General features: G+C 33.7%; 2 protein-coding genes across 2 annotated transcripts; both read left to right on the top strand.

Moving 5' to 3' along the window:
• The first annotated feature begins 5440 nt into the window (after nucleotides 1-5440).
• Nucleotides 5441-12401, top strand: LOC138308291 (NPC intracellular cholesterol transporter 2-like). Its single transcript, XM_069249284.1, has 4 exons — nucleotides 5441-5562; nucleotides 9949-10056; nucleotides 10742-10914; nucleotides 12213-12401. The coding sequence occupies exons 1-4, from the start codon at nucleotides 5484-5486 to the stop codon at nucleotides 12300-12302; spliced, it is 450 nt and encodes a 149-aa protein (XP_069105385.1). The 5' UTR covers nucleotides 5441-5483; the 3' UTR covers nucleotides 12303-12401.
• An 85-nt stretch (nucleotides 12402-12486) lies between these two features.
• LOC138308290 (uncharacterized) lies at nucleotides 12487-20152 on the top strand. Its single transcript, XM_069249283.1, has 5 exons — nucleotides 12487-12892; nucleotides 14165-14231; nucleotides 15294-15396; nucleotides 15748-15874; nucleotides 16353-20152. The coding sequence occupies exons 1-5, from the start codon at nucleotides 12614-12616 to the stop codon at nucleotides 17334-17336; spliced, it is 1560 nt and encodes a 519-aa protein (XP_069105384.1). The 5' UTR covers nucleotides 12487-12613; the 3' UTR covers nucleotides 17337-20152.
• Nucleotides 20153-20509: the final 357 nt, after the last annotated feature.

The raw sequence follows: 20509 nt of genomic DNA, 5'->3' as shown, positions 1-20509 counted from the left end.
CACTTTAAAAAAAGAATCTATGTGTATTGTGATTGTGAAGTAATATCCGGTTGTAGCATCTACAATTACCACTAGTAATATAATGGCATAGCAATTTTGAGAATGAAATAGTTTCCCAACCTGTTGAAGTTTTTCCCTAAAATGTACATTATTAAGAATATTTTGTCAACATTTACAAGTCAAATAATGACCGCAGTTTCATTAGGATGCAAACGAATTAAATTTTTTATTGTGAGGTTTTAATGTTTGAGAGTATGGTCTGCGAAACGTTCAAAAATTCAAAGGTGAGACTTTTAACAAAATCTCGCATGAAACGAACGCACATTTATTGCAAAAATCTATTTTAGATGTATTTTGAGGACGACAGATGTTGCAAAACGCTAAAATGATGTAGACATTTTATTACACCAACCTCGAATTCTGACGTTACATCACAACTAACCCTTAAAGCCTTTAAATTTTGAGTCGTTTGGAGCTAGTCATTGGGGATTGCTTGTCGACATCTAGTACGTAATGATAAATGAGTTCTTATGGCGTCAATTTTCAACGGGGTCCATTTTCAACGGGTCGGTGTAAAAAGTGCGCTTAAAGTTCAACTTTCACCGGCATTTGAGGTCATTTTTCAACGTAGAAAAATTACCCGTGGTCAGTTTTCAACGGGGGTCCATTTTCAACCACAAAAGTTTGAGTTTCTAATTCTATTTAAATTTAAAATATAAAACATAATTAATTGCAGCCCGAACAAAATCTGTTTCACTATATCCTATATGGAATGGAGTTTTGATTGCGCATGCACCAAAGGCAAAATAATTTATTTTATATTATTTGTGTATTAATTAGACATATATATATATACACGATTAAAAACCAATTAGTGGCCCAATTATTAATATCATTTACTATCTGTTGGCGGTGGAGCATCTTTCATTTGCACCACTACCACCTTTGAAAAGTTCTTAATAAGAGCTTCTTATTTTCAAGAATTAATTGCGTATCGAAAAAGTCCACGGTAGTCTGTCGTATATGGAATGAAATACTGATTTCGCATCAACTAAAAGCAAACCAAGTTCTCGAATGTTATTTATTAGTGTTCATTAGGCATATATTTACATTTGTAAACACCAATTATAGTTAAAGTGATTAGTGTCGTTTATGTTCAGTCGGCGGTGGAACATTTTAATGTTTGATCTAATACAGATTTTGTAGGGGAAATTAACTAAATGAAAAAAAAAAATGAAAAAAAACCCTTCGAAATGGCCCCTGTGAATACAAGATTGAGCCCAGGATACAATTTTATTAAATTTTATTACTGGCAGGTAATTATTCCTTGATAACTATGATATGAATTTGGAAATTCAAATCGAGATTTAGGTTCAAAATATCAATTTTGAATAGGTAAAAACATTACAATTTCAGTATTTTTTAGTGCAAAATGCGCCTGATTTTAACATGACTACCCTGGTTGGAGTTTGAGCTGAAGGACCCAAATTTTTCTCTCTCTCGTGTTATATGAGAACCTAGACTTTCATTAAAGAACACAATAGCTAACTAATATTCCATTGTTTTAATAATACAATACAAAGCTTTCACAAACACTGTAGTTTATGTAATATTATTTAGTTGGTTGTTCTCTGTAGATTCGTTCCATTCAGTGTAGATGAAGGCTGATTTACCAGTCATGAATGTCACACGTCTTATATTGCCATGGTGATTTGTCCTTTAGAATATTATTAAAGGGGATTTTGACGCAGGATTATTATTAACACTATAAAATCCCCAAAGAATATTCTTTGCAAACGAATCGGAATGTCAGCTACTTAAAATGCATTGTTCTATAATGATAGACCTTATTATCAAGGAAGAAAAGAAATGAACAGCCTCTAAGCTATATATTCTTTGCATTTAAGTGAAAATAAAAAGTAACCTTTTCCAATATGCTCGTAAACTATTTGCCACTTAACATGCATTGTTTCACAATTTTTAAACCTTCGCTTTAAGTACCGGTTGATATACCACTTATCTATGATCATTGCATTTAAGGGGCCGCGGTGGTCGATTGGTTAAGATGTCCCGACATATTACAACAAGCCCTCTACCTCTGGGATACGGGTTCGAATCCCATGAGGGACAGTTGTCAGGTACTGACCGCTGGTCGGTGGTTTTTCCCCGGGTACTTCTGCTTTCCTACACCGACAAACCTGACACGTCCTTACATGACCCTGGCTGTTAATAGGGCGTTCATCTAATAAAACACAAACCACAATCATTGCATTAAGGTAAAAATCTGAAAACCTTTTTTCCTATCGTTATAAAGTGATTAGAACCTTAAGCAATTGTCCGAGTATTAGGAAATTTGGTCGATGAACTGGACATCAGAATCGATTATCCGAGTATTAGGGAGTTTGGTCGGTCAACCATATATATTAGAAACAATTTTCTGAGTATCAGCTGGACATCAGAAACAATGATTTGAGTAATAGAGAATTCGGTTGGTCAGCTTGTCATTAGAACCAATTGTTTGAGTATTAGATAATTTGGTTGGTCAACTTGTCATCAGAAAAATTGTCTGAATATATGCGAATTTGGTCCGTCAGCTTGACATGAAAATCATTGTCTTAGTATTAGGGAATGGAGTCTGATAACTAGATACCAGAGTCAATTATTTTAGTATTAGGGAATTCGGTCGTTCAGCCAGATATCAGAATTAATGTCGGAGTATTAGGGTCGGTCAGCCAGATATCAGAATCAATGTCTGAGTATTAAACATTGGTCGGTCAACCATTCGTGAATTTTGCCGGTCATTCCGACACCAGATAAACAATAGTCCGTGTATCGGGCAACCATAAATCAGAATCAATTGTCTGATTATTAGGGAAATTTGGTCGGTTAAACAGACATCAAAAACAAAAGAGTTATGATGGTTTATCATTGGATTTAGCCTGAAACGCTCCCAGAATGCACAGTTTATTCATTAGTCTAAACACTGAAATCCCCCACAGACTACTGACCCGATCGGACGGAATGTTGTGTTTTACTGAAGTCATTATAATTAGGTCCCTATGGAGGTCCCGGCAGCATTTGCCATTACCAGACAGTCAGCATTTCCCAGTCACGATAATGTTAATCTTGTTCGCTCTAATCTAGAGATATATTATTTTATGTATTCATTGTAATAGCTTTCTGGTTTTTATAACTAGTGCACGATGTATCTAGTTTTATTTTGTTTATTGGTAACATGTCTACTCAGCAGAAATAATCATGTTTTGAAATTACTAATTGATTATAAGGTATAATCATTCATTTTAAGAAGCACTTGCTTCGGAATAAATAAGATTTTATCAAGTAAAATTATTGAATTTTATTTTTGATTATTTTTTTATTTTAATCATATAATAAAAAATTATTCTATTCAAACTATGATTGTTTTTGACTTATCAAGACAATGTATTTTATTGTCCACATGTGGAATGTGAATTAGATGCAACTGAACCAAAAGGTTGAGTTAATAAAAGCAATGTAATAGAGTGATAAAATACATGAAAAAATGTAGAAAACATCAAAAAAATTTCAGATCAACACTTCTTAAAGACACAATTAAGTTGGGCTAATTCTTTTACACAACAACGAGGTAAGATACGGCATAAATGTATTGTTCTACATTCCATATGAAATATGTAACAAAATTTTTGAGAAATTACGTGTCATTGTCAAGTATTTTGTATTTGAAGATCCATATGGTATAGCAATACGATTAAGCATGTACAATATGCACGCTGTACCCACATCCGAAATGGTAATGCTCTCTTAGACTGAATTGTTAAATTGGTTATTAACGCGTATCAAATTTTTGCGATCATAATTATCGAGAAAATTCCATCCCCGCGAAAACAATAAGGTATACGATATTTTGCATTTAGGCATTTGATATTATATTTGTGGTGGCGTATTTTTGCCATTGTGTTATTTTTGGTCGAGTAACTTTGCCGAGATAATTATTTCAGCTAGAAGAGGTATATGATAATCAGTCGCGATAGTGTAACTCGACTTTGAAACATCATTATATCTCATAACTGGTCCTTCTAGGCATGCCATAAATATCGTAAGACACATGTGTAATAACACTATTGTGACGTCACAGGTACTTTTGCCGTCATAATCTTTATATGACGTCGCATGATTGTTTCAGTAAAGGCTCGTGGCATATCAAATTATTGAACTCGTTTGATAAATTTCATATTACATAGCCACTCATGTAAGATCCCTTATTTATCAACATAAATATATCAATAAGTCATGTTATAACTCGACTTGTCGACATAAATATCTCGGCAAGGTTATGTTAACATAACGCGACCTGAAATAACACGATGGCAGAAATATGCCAACATTTATATAATATTAATGGTGAGAAATAATAATTTTGATATATTTGACGTCACATATTTTTTATCTGTAAAAGCACTCTTAAAGGTAGCTAATAACATGAATAGCAAACATAAAATAGCTAAAAAAAAAGAAAAAAACATAATCAAATTCAAAATAACGTACATATGTTAAAACTTGTAATTTGTAAATTGTAATTAAGTTATTAGCTAACATTCTATCACTCTCCACGGAACAATCTACAGCCATCACAACGTTATTGAGGTAAGATATATTGACATGCAGTTCAATTCTTTATTACTTTTAGATAAATACAACAGAAGATAATATCTTAAGATGTCACAGAATGTGCATTTACGGATACCGGTATTTCTTTCATTTCAAGTTTGGTTCGTACATTTTTCGATTTTTTCTGTGCGTTGATTACAAATGTAAATGCATTTTAATGTCAGGAGCGTGAATTACACTCTATATTATAATGGCTCAGTCATGATAATCCATAAACGTTTAAGGCCCACTACCTTTCCATAAAAAAGTTCCTTAAAAAAAATTAAAAAAAGTAAACGAACATTTATATTAATGGCCTAAGATGAGGTTACAACACCAAGCAAATGCAAGATTTCTTTCATTATCTATGTTGATAAACAGAGAAGATTCATTTCACTGTTTTGGCTAGTACAGTGAGTCAACTAACTCGCGGTAATTATGATGACAACAGGAAAGCATGAGACAAAGCGATATGGAAATTGACTTTTATTTGTTTTAATCAAATTGTTCAGATGGTGATGATAAGTGAAGTACTAACTATTACGTAATATTTTTTGTGGTTCTAGAAAATTATCAATCACGTTTTACATTCCGATTTAAAAAAAAAAGTTTCGGTAAGGTAGTGGGCCGTTAAAGTGCACAGCAGATACGATTCATTCATAATACTGACTATAAGCGCGAGTGTCTCTAAGATATAAGTCTCGAGTGTCCTAAACGAGCGGTTATCATCTGAAGAAGTCGTACGATCTACATAAGGCTTTCTGAGTTAATGTCAAGGTTACTTAAACTATATATAGATAGAAGACACTGATAACACTTCCTTAAGTAACAAGATGGCGTTTACACTCGTGGTCCTCTCCGCAGTTTTCTTAGGAGTAGCTTTGGCAGATCCTGTTAAATTCCAAGACTGTGGTGGGTATCCTATCAAAATGGTGTTAATTTATTTAAATTCGTAAAATGATTTTTTACGAAATATCTAATCTATTAACGGCGGTCTGAGAAATAAATTTTCTTTCTAAAGCGGTATCCAATCTAAATTAACCTAATTCATTTATATTTGCAAAAATATTTTATATAAGAAAATGATTTTTCAACTGTTTTTGAGAAAGAAAGGATCTTTCGAAATATTTTTCTTTCTATAAACTTTCTGTTGGAGGAGTTTAGTGGCCCTAGCTTCTCTAAACCTGTCTTGCTTTATCTACTTTTATATTTGTTTAGTTACATAAGTTTACATGTAACATTAAAATATCATCATGCATACATAAATCGATTATTCTACTTAATATTACTTTACACAGAAATACAATAGCGAATTATACTTGAAAATACTGATAATTGATATTGAATTATATGCAGTTGCTTCTAAGTGTTGACGTATGAAGAAGAGTTTGGAATGGAATTGATAAAACAACTGGTCATTAGCTCGAAGAAATATATGCCTACAATTTTAGGAGATCCTTAGAAGATCAACAATATGACTGTTTCATATGTGGATATGAAGGATAATGATATTCTACCCGAGGGTCTCAAAATGTTGTAAAACCTGAGGCTTGCCGAGGGTTTTTCAACATTTGTGATCCCGAGGATATTTTACATCGACGTTTTATTACAATTCTAATACTATGATTTTCCGCCATGTTGAAAGAAATTAAAATAAAACGCAATAGCAAGTCATCTCTCCATACATAGAAATTGCGTGATATTTTTTACGGAAATCCCATTGTTTTTATCTTTTAAAGTAAAGCCAGTCTAGTGTCTACAAAAACATTGCATGGGTAGCCATGCAATACACGTGTAGATATGAGAAAATAGTAATTATCACATGCCTGAAATGTAGTGACTTTGCCCATGCAATACAAAAAGATTCTCTTCATAAAACTGCATATGAAAAACCGCTCATTTAAAATCATCAAAGTGTATGTACATATATATTCTAATAATCTTCAAGTTTGTAACGTACATATATATTTAAAAATGCTTTTCTATGCCTATCATCAAGAGAATATAATGTCTAAACCGGATGTCATCAGAACCAGCATACTTAGCTCGTATAGACATGTATCCGGATATACAGGTTTTAATTATTAAAACGGAAACTAGCATACGATATTAAACCGGAATAGGCAAGTATCCGGATTTGACAAGGGCCGGTTTTGACAGGTACATTATATTCTTAATTAGGTTCAATATATATATATATATATATACATGGACACTATAGCTATGAGGGTATAAACTTAAGCAACATTAATAGTCCGAAAGTCAACGGCATGTCAAATCCAGTCACAGTTCAACCAGTGTAAACGAAACATACACAGGTGAGAGAGAGACTTCTATCTGTACAAATCTAATCAAAGTCCGAACCGACGTAGGCTAGGAGACGTGTAAGCCAAGATATTGACCTATGTTATCTACAAGGACAAGGTTAATCTGTAACAACCAAGTACCTTTCAAACAACGTGGACTTTTCAAGACCTCAGAACCAAATTATTTTCCATAGACAACAATGCTAGCGTTTTGCAACTGTCCAGGTTAAATAGAGTTTTCAAGTCCGGTCATTCATCGCTAATTTCGAAGAGGGTCATCTCACATAACTTTGAATAGAACTTGCTAAACTTTTATGTGTGTGTCCATCTTTCGTTGAATTCTGCACTAAAATTTGACAAAGATTTTCATAAAATTAATCTTGATTATTTCCCCTGTCAGAAACTGACTTAAAAATCGTTACATATTTAACATAAACATATATTGCCCTATCCATACATTAAACATTTGAAACTGATGCACCATTAATATCCAATCAGCAGGCTCCGAAACATTCACCTCTTAATGAGGGGATATCCAGAAATCTATTTTTGGTTTGATTCTGTGGTACCTTTTAGATAATGGAACAAGTGAAGCCGTTTATAAATCAAGGAATATGCCCACCTTTCACACAATAGAAGATATATCATACTAGGGAAGTGATTATACATTATACATTTGTGTCTTCAGTAATCTCCTTCCTTCTTCATTCTCAACATAATCTTGACACTTCCCTAGATATTTTAAATAAACAGTTATATCATGGAAATGACATTTCTTTCAGACAACGAGGGTAACACTTAAAAGTACAGGATATGGCAGTTCACTAAGTAGAGAAAATAGGATCAAAATAAAATTAAAAAGAATGACATAAATTTGTTTCAATTTAGTTCTTAATTTGAACACCTCTCATCACCAATATCTGACATCAGTGACAAGTTCATATAAGTTGCACATGCAAAGAAAACGTTTTTCGTCCAATGAATATTAAGTACAGATATCTCGATCTGTTTTTTAAAAGTTATTTTGCATGAAGTGGAGTATCAAACAGCATTTCGTCAAATAGTATATATGTAAGATCGAGTCTTAAGACGATTTTTTTCGCAAGCCTTAACGACCAAAAAAAAATTAAAATTTTCAGAGTTTTCAAAGTTTCAAAGTTAAATGAAATCTCATATGAACGAACACAAAGTTTTTATCTCATAACTGTAACAAATTAATTAAAAAATTTAAAGTACATTAACGTCAATATGCGTTGCAAAAATCCAGCAGGAGCTGCCTTTTTTTGTCACGACGTCTTAAAATTCTGACGTCATATCATTGTTTACTGATAATATTAATCAATCGTTGTACAATGAAAGAACCTTTAATGTTAACCGTATAATGCTACACGATTCAAAACCAGGGGTCATATTTTTACTTAAGTCGGTAATTAGGTAAAGATTACAATTTTGATTAGTTAGTGTTACGAGGTTTTGTTTTACAATGATTTGAAAATTGTCGTTAAACTGCAATTATCATAACCAGATTTTCTACAACTTGGCCAAGCTGATCGTTAAAGTAATACGTGATGCACTTTACAATATCTAATATTGTCGAGGATCACCAAATTATCTCTCACTCGACATATTGACTACGCATGTATGGTTGTAGTCCCCATTGCAGTGTCATTAGGTCTACATCTTCGTTTATCTAATTCCTTCTTCCTCAATATACTCTTGATACCACCACCTTTAGCTGATAAATCCCGCTGTAGCTCCGTCTCCGCGTAGCTTGATAACAGTCTCGGTTAAGTATTATTTCCCAGTATAGTGTTAGTCTTTTTGGAGGCTATAAAAATTAGTCCTTTTTTACCACAGTTTTGCTGTTCATGTGACAACTTTGAGATTATAACTCATACCACAGTCGCAGCGCCAAAATAATTAAGGCGGCAAATACAACCCTCCATGTCTTGTATTTGTGCAATATGAGCAGAAAATTCTTTGAAATATTTGTAACGAAAAACATCATCAACTGCATCTACATGCATTCAACCTCTGTAGTTGACTTTCTTGAAACAGAACAAATGCGATAATCTTATTTCAGTAACTTACACGTTTCATCCAAAAACGGTTACAAAGTTTGAAATCATAAGCTACTTGAAAAATAAACCGACTCATGGTTATTTTTTATAACACAGGAACGCTTTTTAGGCAATAATACAACATCTTTCATTAAATGTTTGTAACGTGTCGTTTGTGAGTATTTTCACGATGCCATTGTTCTAAAAGTAAATACTAGGAAATATCGCATTTCGATAACAGTGCGTATTTTCATGGTAAAAGGTCTATGCAGTTAAGCGCTAGAAGGAGTGGGACGACTGGTTTGCCCGTTTTCAGTATAATGTGAACTAGTAAAAATGTGCTGCTCGATGGCTTTGGCGACCAGATTCAGTGAGACTACACTAAGGACAAGAGGCTAACTATTACAAAGAGCTACAACGCGAATATCCCGCAGTCTCCCAAATATACAGATATTCACAAACTCAAAGCATTGCATACGGGACAAAAATGACAACAGTTGATAGAAAGGACGTTAAGTTTATTCAACCAACCAAAACACCGTAAAGAAATTGTTTTTAAAATGATTTGGGAAGAGTCGATGAAAGCATTTATGAAAGCATTGAGCATTAACTGTGCCAAAATTATAATAACTATTCGGAATTTTTAAAGGAAGGCCCCAAAAGAATAGTAAAATCAGGTATTAGGTATGACCCACGTAAAAGTAAATAAAAATGCATGCTACAAGATACGTTCTAATTATTTGCAATTAGCTTAAAGAGCTAATTGTCTTGCCAGTTTAACAATGATACAACGGACAAAGAAAAACAAAGCACCATTTGCTCATTTCCCCCTAAAATTTCTTAATGAACTGGTCTAGACTTTGATTTAGAAGAGCCTAAATGTGTCTTCAGGGGTGAATAATGTTAAAACAAATGTGGCATATACCTTGTAGGTTCCAAGGGGGCCACAATACACAGTGTCAATGTTGGAGGATGTACAGCTGAACCGTGCCATCTTGTTCGCGGCAAGAACGCTACCATGGTCGTCAACTATACAGCAAGTAAGTCAAGATATCGTATCCAAATATGTAATCACGGAAAATATCCTAGGTAATTATTTCCCAGTACACAGGGTGTGCTTTCTGTATAACACCGGTAGATGTTTGCATAGGCACCTCGATCCCATCTTCTTGTCGATGATTTGATTATTTATTTTAATTGCTTTGTTTAATTAATATGAATGTATGTTGAGAACTTTATGTGGCTTTTGAATCACAAGAACTATAGGCATATATTATGTTCGAATTATACTTAAGTACTCGTTCTATGTCCGAATCATGGGCTGTGTTAACGTCTATTTTTGTTTCTACGCTATTTATGGCAATGCATGTAAAATATTAACTTCTCGAATTCATGAAAAAAAATTTCTAACGAACATTAACATATGAAATATATATTCATAGTTACATCTTAACGTAAGAATATGATTCAAAATATATACAGTGGGCCCTCGATAATCCGAACACTTATGTTCCTGGTCCAAACCGTCCGGATTGCTTATTTCCCGGACTGCTAGGTTCATTTAAGGTAGACACTAATCAAATATATCCCCCGATAATATCCGTCCGGATTGTGAGTTTTTCGGACTATCCGCGTCCGAATGATTGTTTTTCCACGTTTATTTACGTTGTTTACGTATACACTGTCGTCATACATGTAACCATGGATACCATTGTATATACACAGATGAGGACGTGAGCAAACCGACCAACTCCATATATGGTATCATTGCTGGCGTGCCTGTCAAATTCCCATCCCCAGAAGACTGCTGTGCCAACAAAAATATTAACTGTCCAATTAAATCTGGAACTTCATCAGAATATAATATCGCCATCTACGTATCACCGTCCTATCCTAAGGTAAGCACCATGTAATTCATATGTTGTTTTATAATGAACGGCATCCTCGATACTCCATGGGTTCCAATCACTTACGATTATTTTTGTTTCTACGCATTATGGTTGCATACTTGGCTTTGAAGTTGAGCGTCGCTCTCTCTCTGTAGTCTTCAAAGGAAATTTTGCATGCCTGTGAGTTGTTCGCCTAAGCTGCATTCACTATTAGTATGGGATAGTCCAGAGGTGCAGAGATCATATGCTATCGAAACCCCTGAAGTATTGAGGATGGCTGAATGGAAAGTATATAATTTGTTATCTAGGCTGTAGGTAAATACTATGGGCCATACTATCTGTCTAGATGTCATATTTCTCTTATATGTAATATGCAATTTGTAAAAGTTATATTAATTTCGGCACAGAGACTATGAAATCCTAGACCATATTACATTATGAAAACTAAATAACGAATCTTATGTTATACTGCTAACGGTTAAAATGAAACCAGTGAAAATTTAAACCTGATAGGCTAACCGGTTACTGGAATTCATTTTCATTTTCCATGACAATTATAATATGGTAGTGGCCTTCCTTGTATCCCCACGGCTTCATATAATCATAAACTCTCCTAGCTAGCCAATAGGAATCACTTGATACATTTTTTAGTATGACAGTTAGCCAATCAGAATCACTGATTCATATTTGTATCATGACAGCTAGCCTATCAAAATCACTAATATATTTTTGCAAATGACAGCTAGCCAATCAGAATCACTGATACATTTTTACAGTATGACAATTTTAATTTCAACGAAATTTTTATTCAATTAAAATGAAAAGAGATTGAACAGGCAATGCCTATGAAAGTAATCTCCCTTCAAGCAACAATTCATTTGTGTTGCATTAACAATATACAAAATCTTAAAAATCAATTAAATGGAAAAAAAATAAAAGACACTTTTTTGGTAGTCCCATACAATTACGGGTAACCACCTTATTTTCGAGGTAACTTGATTTCACGGTTTCATGCCTATTTAAGTTTTCTCAGCAATTTATTTTCGCCATTTAAAGTCATTACTATATCTATGCTTGTATGCTCGACACTTTTTCGCGTGATCAATATTTACGATTCCTTCTTACCGCAAAATATGCGAAATCTAATCGCATACGACAAAAAAATGACGCCACAATGGATACCTACCCACAAGGAAGCTTAATCTGTAAAATGCAAAAACGGAATAAGTTGTTTAAAATATATACCGAATATTTTTTTTTATAAAAAAAAGATGATTAATCTGCGTTTATCTGTCGTCTGTCTGCAGATTCAAGTTCTCGTCAAGATGGCCGTTCTCGACGACAGCAAACAGGACTTCCTTTGTTTAGTGTTTCCCGCCGTCATTGCTGACAACTGAAACGAAGATCATTGAATTGTATTACATATTTACCAAAGATGCCAATGAAACTGTCACTACAAAGCATTTTACACGAATAAAGAAACATTTAAATTAAAACCTTAATCAAATGTTTTTGTTATTAAATCACGACGACGTCAAGATTCGCAAAAATAAATGCGATATAAACAATTAATGTCACGGGTCAAACTTTTCGTGATTTTAACAAAAAAAAAAAAGGAACCGAAGAAACCGTTAATTTGACCATTTAATGTAAATAAAAGGAATTTTTAACGGTTCACAGGTTCTTGACTGTGTTGCTCTGTTTTGTTATGTGTCGTTCTCTCTGTAATCCTCCAAAGAAGTCTAGCCTCTATTCACGCGAATCAACTTCCGGTTTCCGAAACGAGGCTGAGAGTGCTTCCTTAACAATCATGGACGCGACAGAAAGCGAGCGGAAACTGAAAACGAATTTTCATTGTTGCGTTCCGCATTGCAACGGAGACAGCAGAAGACACCCCAGCCTATCTTTTCATCGTCTTCCAAAGCATAAGGATGCCAAGAGGGAGTGGGTTGTGAAAATCAGGCGTGATGAGGGCCCTGATTTCCGGGTTAGTATTTATCTGTACAGTACTGGCAGACGACTCGCTATCGCATGTGCATTTATATGGTTACTCACGAATTTTCAAAATTAAAGTCATATTCAGATAAAAGATGCTAACCATGCATCATTTCACAAAATATTTCTTGCAAATTGGTGTGTAGTCGTAAAAATACACAGGCGATGGCGAGAATTACAATATACAATGTAACTGTACAATAACAATGACAGCATCAGAACACGACGGGACTCTTTTCTATAATTACGTCGTGTCCGACTCCAATGTTGCCCGTCAGAAGTTTCTTTAGATCTACATCGTACATGTTTTTGGATTTGTATACACTTAGGCCTACCTTATCTACAGGTACATGACAGGAGCTTGACGTAGTGTCAATATTAAATATAACATGTTAGATTGTACACTGTACAGTACAGTGAAAATATATAAAATAGATACCTACTACGGTATATAAAAACACTGTTTATTGTTTAATGTATGTTTATGCTATATATTATTGACAGAACAGCAATCTCCTGTGGTCCTTGCCTACAGATATATCTGTTACACTGTATATACAGTGTATTTATGATTCTTTTTTTTTATATATAATTAATTAGGTGATCCACATTTTATAGATGTAAAGCACACCTGTAACTCGTAAGCCAAAGATCTAGATCCACTATATAGACTAACATATACATACGTGTATGGTTGATTGTATATTACCGGCATGATAAACACCTACAAATCATACATTAATGTACATGTTTATGTGTAGGTAATTGAAATACATAATAGGAATGTAGACAGAGATGAACTCACTCCACAAATGTTAGAGGTATAGCACAGCCGTACACGTATGAATCCTGAGGTTCATTTTCAACAGATTTTATTTCATAAAAAGTATGGAAAGTGATCAAACTAAAGGCTAAGCCTATACAGGTTCTTTCTCAGAAGCTTAGGTTATTGCCCGTCATAAGTTTCACAATGTTGAGATCTAATATTAATAGATTAGCAGATGAGAGTCAAATCACCCAGAGGATAATCAACTGTTTACCTTTTTACAGTCCGCTTAACAATGAATTTATAAACTACCATTTGCCCCATATTTCATGATCAATGAACAATTTAAAAAATATAAGGGCTATGAGGATCAAGATATCTTTTCTCAGAGAGCATGTTCAGCTGTATAAACATAGTTATGTTATGTTTTAACATGTGATTTGATACTATTGTCTTATACATATGAAGTATATTAAATGCCGTAATTTTTCCTTGTAGGTTACAGATTCAACTGTTGTGTGCTCAAGGCATTTCAAAACAGAAGATATTGTGAAAAGTTTGACTGGTAATTGAATTTAAATCATGTGATAATACATTTAACTTATATTATGTTTAAAGGTTATTTTTTTAAAGATAATTATTTGAATGAGTTTGACTCAACATATAAATGTCAGGTTGAACTAGAGATGAGTCAGAGGACCAAATTGTTATACTTTTACTTTGTATTCCCTACTGTACACTCCTTCGGTCTGAAACTTCAAAACTTTTAATATATGTTGACAGAAAACTTGTTTATCAAAAGTGCATATAATAGCAAATAAGATTAATGCAACAATTTCAAACTTGAAATCAATTCTACAAAGTATAGATTTGTAGCGGGATTGGACTGGGTGGATCATCCATGACCAGGTACCTCAGTCTGAGTCGGTAGAGCACTCAGCTATTGGTCAGAGGGTCTCGGGTTCCAAGCCTGGTCTGGCCGGTACATTTCTCCTCTCCTGTTACAGTTTTTTTTATTAGTTTAACGTCCTATAAACAGCCAGGGTCATTTAAGGCTTGCAACTCAGAGGCGGAGGGCTTGTGGTAATATGTCGAGCCACCTGTTACAAATTCATGAATTCCTAAAGAATCTCAATCAATACTTTTCTAGTATTCTATGATTGCACAGAACGAAAGAATATTGGTGAAAAAAAAAATTGCATCCTGGGTACAGAATCTGTTGACAAAGTTTTCAGTGGGTTTACTCGACTAAATTGGCTGAGTGAGCTACAATTAGTGAATGTGACATAAACAGTCAACATTTTTCGGGTGAAAAAATAATATGTTTTCACCATAAAGGAATATAGAGAAAACAAAGTAAAGGTATATCAATTATGATAATCCTAATTGGTCCTCAAAACTACAATTTAATTTGAGTTATATTAGTAACACATTTCATAATATGCTTTTTAACTTGTTAAGTCATAATTTGATCACATCATTGACAAAGTTTGACAATTTGACATTACTAACTCATAATAGGTAGAGTAATTTAATTTTAGAATGATCATTATTGCCATATTGTTTTTGCTTTCCTTCAGTAACTCATTTGAATAAATAAAATTAATTGTCTTCGAAATATTTTCAGGATTACGTAAATTGAAGAAAGGGACTGTTCCTTCCATTTTTCCCTGGACTCCAGACAATGTGCTTAGAAGATCTCCACGAAAAAGAACAGCAGCTAGTGACAGGTTTAAACTCCTTAATTGCACTGATCATGTACTGATAATCATGCAACCAGGTTTGATTTGCAAATTCAAATAGAAGCATTTAAGCATTGGTTGTGATATTTTTGACATGCATTTGTGTGTAACATATATTGGGAAATCTAGCATATCCAATGGTCTATAGGTATTGGGCAATGGCAATGTACATGTAAATATTTTGAAAAAAAAAATCTGAATTTCTTCAAACTTTTTAACTAAAGTACAAGACATTCTGCCAATGAGAAAATTACTAACACATGAGGCTTATGAAACTGCAGCAGCAGGTGTGCTCAGTGGGCTGTATATTTTATGTAAATGTACATTTTTTCTTTGCAGCAATGAAGGTTATACAAAAAAAAGTACATCTGTAACTGAGGTAGCACATTCAACTATGCCAACTAATCCCCCTAGTGTGGAGCATGACTACTGTGTCGAAAAGCCATCAAAAGATGAAGATATTGAGGTATCAGTAATTTGTTATCCATATTAGATATTATTATGTCCATGCTTTATATTTTATTTCACATCAATGCATTTGAAATTATGCTAATTGGTATCCACCCACTGACATATAATATAGGTAAGATGGTTTGTTATGTACACAAAACAGGCCGCTGTAACCTTCGATTTAACTTTGACTTTCAATTAAGAAAAAAACTTATACCACTTGTACATCAGATTGTATTATGTATATTATATATTTTGTTACCATGTATATGAGTAAAATACATGCAGTTTTATAACACATATGGTAAGGGAAATTCATGTGATTGTCTTGTTAAAATGGATTTATGAACTCCAGATTATAAGTAGATACCACACATAGGAGCAGCTACTCGTGGTAAGAATAATTCCATTTTAATTGATTAAAGGCACTATATAAAATATAGCTTACTTTCTATGATATTGAAATTGTATTGACTTTTTGTTTTACTTTCCAGGAGATGAAGATCCATATTGAAAGGCTGCAACAGAAGGTTACAGAACTCACCAGTAAAGTGGAGAAATTTGGGATTCAGAAATTTTCAGCTAATCCAGACCTAATCAATTTTTATACTGGCTTCACTTCATATGAAATTTTTTGTACTGTTTATAATGTTATCGAACCAACAGCTTCTAATATGATTCGGTGGACGCAGATTCAACGAAATTGCAATATTAATACTAATCCTTTTAGAATTGAATCATTATCATATGTAGATCAGTTTTTTATGTTTTTGTGTAGACTACGACAAGGATTTTTTGAAGAAGATTTAGCTCAACGTTTTTGTGTTTCGCAGAGCACTGTAAGTCGTATTATCATAACATGGAGTAACTATTTATACTGCATTTTAGGTTGTATACCAATTTGGCCAACAAGAGCTATTGTTCAGAATTTTTTGCCAGATTGTTTTAAACAAACTTTTCCTGATACTAAAGTAATTTTAGACTGTACAGAAATTCGTGTTCAGACTCCCAGTGCAAAAGTTCTAAATTCTCAAACTTATTCTAATTACAAATCTCACACAACTTTTAAAGGTCTGATTGGTATAACTCCAAATGGAGCTGTTTGTTTTGTTAGTAGATTGTACACTGGTAACATATCAGACAAAGATATTACCCAACGTAGTGGTATTTTAGATTTGTTAGAAGCAGGTGATGAAGTAATGACAGACAAGGGATTTTTGATACAGGATTTATTAACTCCAATCGGAGCAAAATTAGTTATTCCCCCATTTTTGGGAAGCAAAGGCAAATTTAGTAAAGAGGAAGTCACCAGAACACAACAAATAGCAAGGTTGAGGATACATGTTGAACGGGCAATAAGAAGATGTAAAGAATACCATATTTTTGATCAAGTTGTACCTTTGTCAATTGCTGGAACTGTGAACCAGATTTGGACCATATGTTGTTTACTCACAAATTTTCAAGGAAAGTTATTTTAACTTTAACAAAATTTATCCTCATACTGAATTATGTATACTTAGCTATTCAGTAACTATACAGTATCATAAACAAAACAAAAATTGTGATTGGTGTTTAAGAATACTTTTACATAGATATAATGTTCTATGCTTGTTTGTTGACTATCAATTCCTTTGTTTTAGACAAATATAAGTGGTTGGAAACTATGTCTAGATATTTGGTAATACTAATTGAAGGGTAAAATGTATGTATTTTCCACAAAACATGCATGCTGTATTTTACTTCAATTATCAGGCATTTTTTTATTTGCCTTTGACACGTTCAATTTTTTTCTATGCAATATTCAGTTTTTAACACACTGGGGTAAAAAGTAGCTGAAATAGAACATGTCTAGCTTGATCTTCATCTCATCCCACTTCCCTTGGTTGAAATTGATTCTCTCTAAATGATAATCATTTCTGCACATTACAAACAAATCACACCACTTGGCACCTGTGAGGCCCATTTGACCCATGATCTGATAATAGTAGTCATGTGTACTCTTCAGTTTGTATGTATTATCCACCAAAGATAAATACTTCAGATCTGTAATAGAATCTGCGTTTGGACATTTTATTTCTAAAAGTCCATGCATGGGGGACACAGATGGATCAATGACTTTTCTGTCTGGTGAAGTTCCTAAATGACTACAGGAAGGATTTATTACTAAACCGGCTTGGTATACATTGTTACCCGTTATTGTTGAATAAGATTCTGCGGCTTCCTGCTCATGTTCAATGCCAAATTTCATAGCAGCTGTTTGCACTCTTGTGCCTCTAAGTAAGGTTTCTGCAAGAACGGTATGATCTTTTTTTCTTGTGCAAACACGTTTAAACACTGATGACGTTAATCTGTATTTGCGAGCACTTTTCCAGTATGGATTTTTTGATTGTTCTAGAGTGTTTTTTTCTATATCAATACTGTCAGGTGTTGTTACAGCTAATCCTTGATACACATGCTGTTCTCCCATTTTCAACACAACTGAAAGACTATTATGACTCTCTGGCAATTCATAAGGAGGGTATGTTGGAAAGTTTGGGTGGTTAATAATGTTTGTGTTATGAGGAGATATCTTCTGCTGGTAGGACAAAACTGATCCCTTGGGGACAGGCCCAATTTTCGAGTCTGTGATTTCAACATTCTCCATTGTTTTTGGTAATAAAGTTTTTAACTGTACATTGGTAGATTCCAGTTGTGTAGAAAGATTGGTGAAAATACTTGCGAATGGGATGGGTTGTTGTATTGGACAGTAGAATTTGGATTTTACACCATCTGTTCTCTTTCGTTTCAAATTTGAAATTTTTTGAACAGTTATATCATCGACAGCCTGTGGTGCGACACCTTGCATACGCTGGGGAATATGCCATGTTTGAGGCATTGATGTTTTTGAAGCAACTCATGGAATGGTTTTTTAGGCTAAGTTTTTGATAATGATTTAATGTAAACAATAAACCGAGGATATGGCTGCATTGGCCTGAGCCTGCCTTACATGTGCAGTTTGAATTTTGAATCGAAGAATTCGAATCCAAGGTCAAATGTAGAGAATGAGGGGGGTCATTTTTCCTCATTGAAGGAAAGCACTTTCCTTTTATGTCGCACCCTAATCCTGTCGATAATGGTCTCACTGAAACAGCACAAAAGAAAATAAATTTATCTAGAAAAACAGATCCTTAGTTTAAAAGAAAATAGGAAGTAAATAAAGAAAAAAAATAAAATAAAATGAAAGTTTTGTGGTCATTGTGATAAAATATAATTAAGCTTTTTGCCTGTGTGCTGCTTGAATGGGATAAATGTTGTATTTATATGTTGAATGTTTATTGGAATTTTTGGTATTACATAATGCAGAACTCGGAACTGGCTACACATTTATTAATGTCATACGGAAATTATTAGGAGTTAACATGGACTAGGTTTTGTTCAGAGCTAGAGTCTGTCTGTGCTCTGTTCATTATCATCCTCATTGTGTAAACTTAGCATTCAAACAGTTTGTTTTCATTAACTGAAAGCCCGGTGATACTGATATTTGGTCTGTAGACTGCTGGAATGCTACCAAGTTTGTTTAAATGAATGACCTTGACCTTCAATCAAGACTTTCTGTCAATAAAATCCTTAGAGGTGTAGTCAGATGACTGTTAAGGCACATTGAGTCTCTTGTTTAGATTTCTAACTTAAATTCATGGAAAGTTGTTATTCCAAGCTTGACATATATAGGCCTAATTATTTTTGTTTTGTGTCAAATGACTTTGTCTATTGTATTAACCTACTCGGTTACCATGATAGTGTAAATGGCTATTCTATGTTTTGATACCTAGAGATGTTCCACTGCTGACAAATGGTATTTTTTCTCTATCAAAAACAGGAGAAGACGTATAAGTTTTTTTCTTAAGTTACAAAAGTTACTAACTTTACACCATTACCACATTGAAAATTTTGAGCTTCTAATTTAAATTTATGTAATTGTGTCCCAAAAAAAACAATGGCACTAGGTCCTACATGTATATGGGATGAGGTACTAGCTGATCGCACATGCACCAAATGCGAAATTATTTTACATTACTTTTTGTGTTATTTATACAGATATATATACAATCAAACACCAATTATTGTTCAAATGATGAGTATGGTTTATGCTCTGTCAGCAGTGGAGCATCTTTAAATGAAACAGTTTTTTATGTAAAAATGAATTCCATAATCTTGTTTAGTTCCAAGTTATTACATGTATTATATTGTAATAGGTCTACTACACTGATACTTCCTGAAGTATTTTAAAAATAAATTTAGATATGAACACCTATAATACAGGTTGTCTTATATTTACTGATGTTATCTAATTGCCATTTAGTTGGCTATCTGCGCCATGCATCAAACAGACACATTTGCTTTCATTGTAAACGTTAATACTTCATCTTATGCCAGCAATGTACAGTAATACGCCAAAAATATGTACTGTATGTAGTAAAAAAAATGTTCAACCAAATACTTTTGGCACAATAAGTACTGCAGATGTTTTAACTTCATAATTGTGAAGCAGAATAGGTCAGTGTCGATCACCAGTGAGGTAGCTCAGTCGGTAGAGCATAAGGCTAGGGGCCACGGTGGCCGAGTGGTTAAGATGTCTCGACATATCACCACAAGCCCTCCACCTCTGGGTCGC

Source organism: Argopecten irradians, chromosome 14, assembly GCF_041381155.1.
Source record: "Argopecten irradians isolate NY chromosome 14, Ai_NY, whole genome shotgun sequence".
NCBI classification, from domain to species: domain Eukaryota; kingdom Metazoa; phylum Mollusca; class Bivalvia; order Pectinida; family Pectinidae; genus Argopecten; species Argopecten irradians.
Note: the sequence above shows the minus strand (reverse complement) of the source record. Positions and strands in the feature narration are given on the sequence as shown.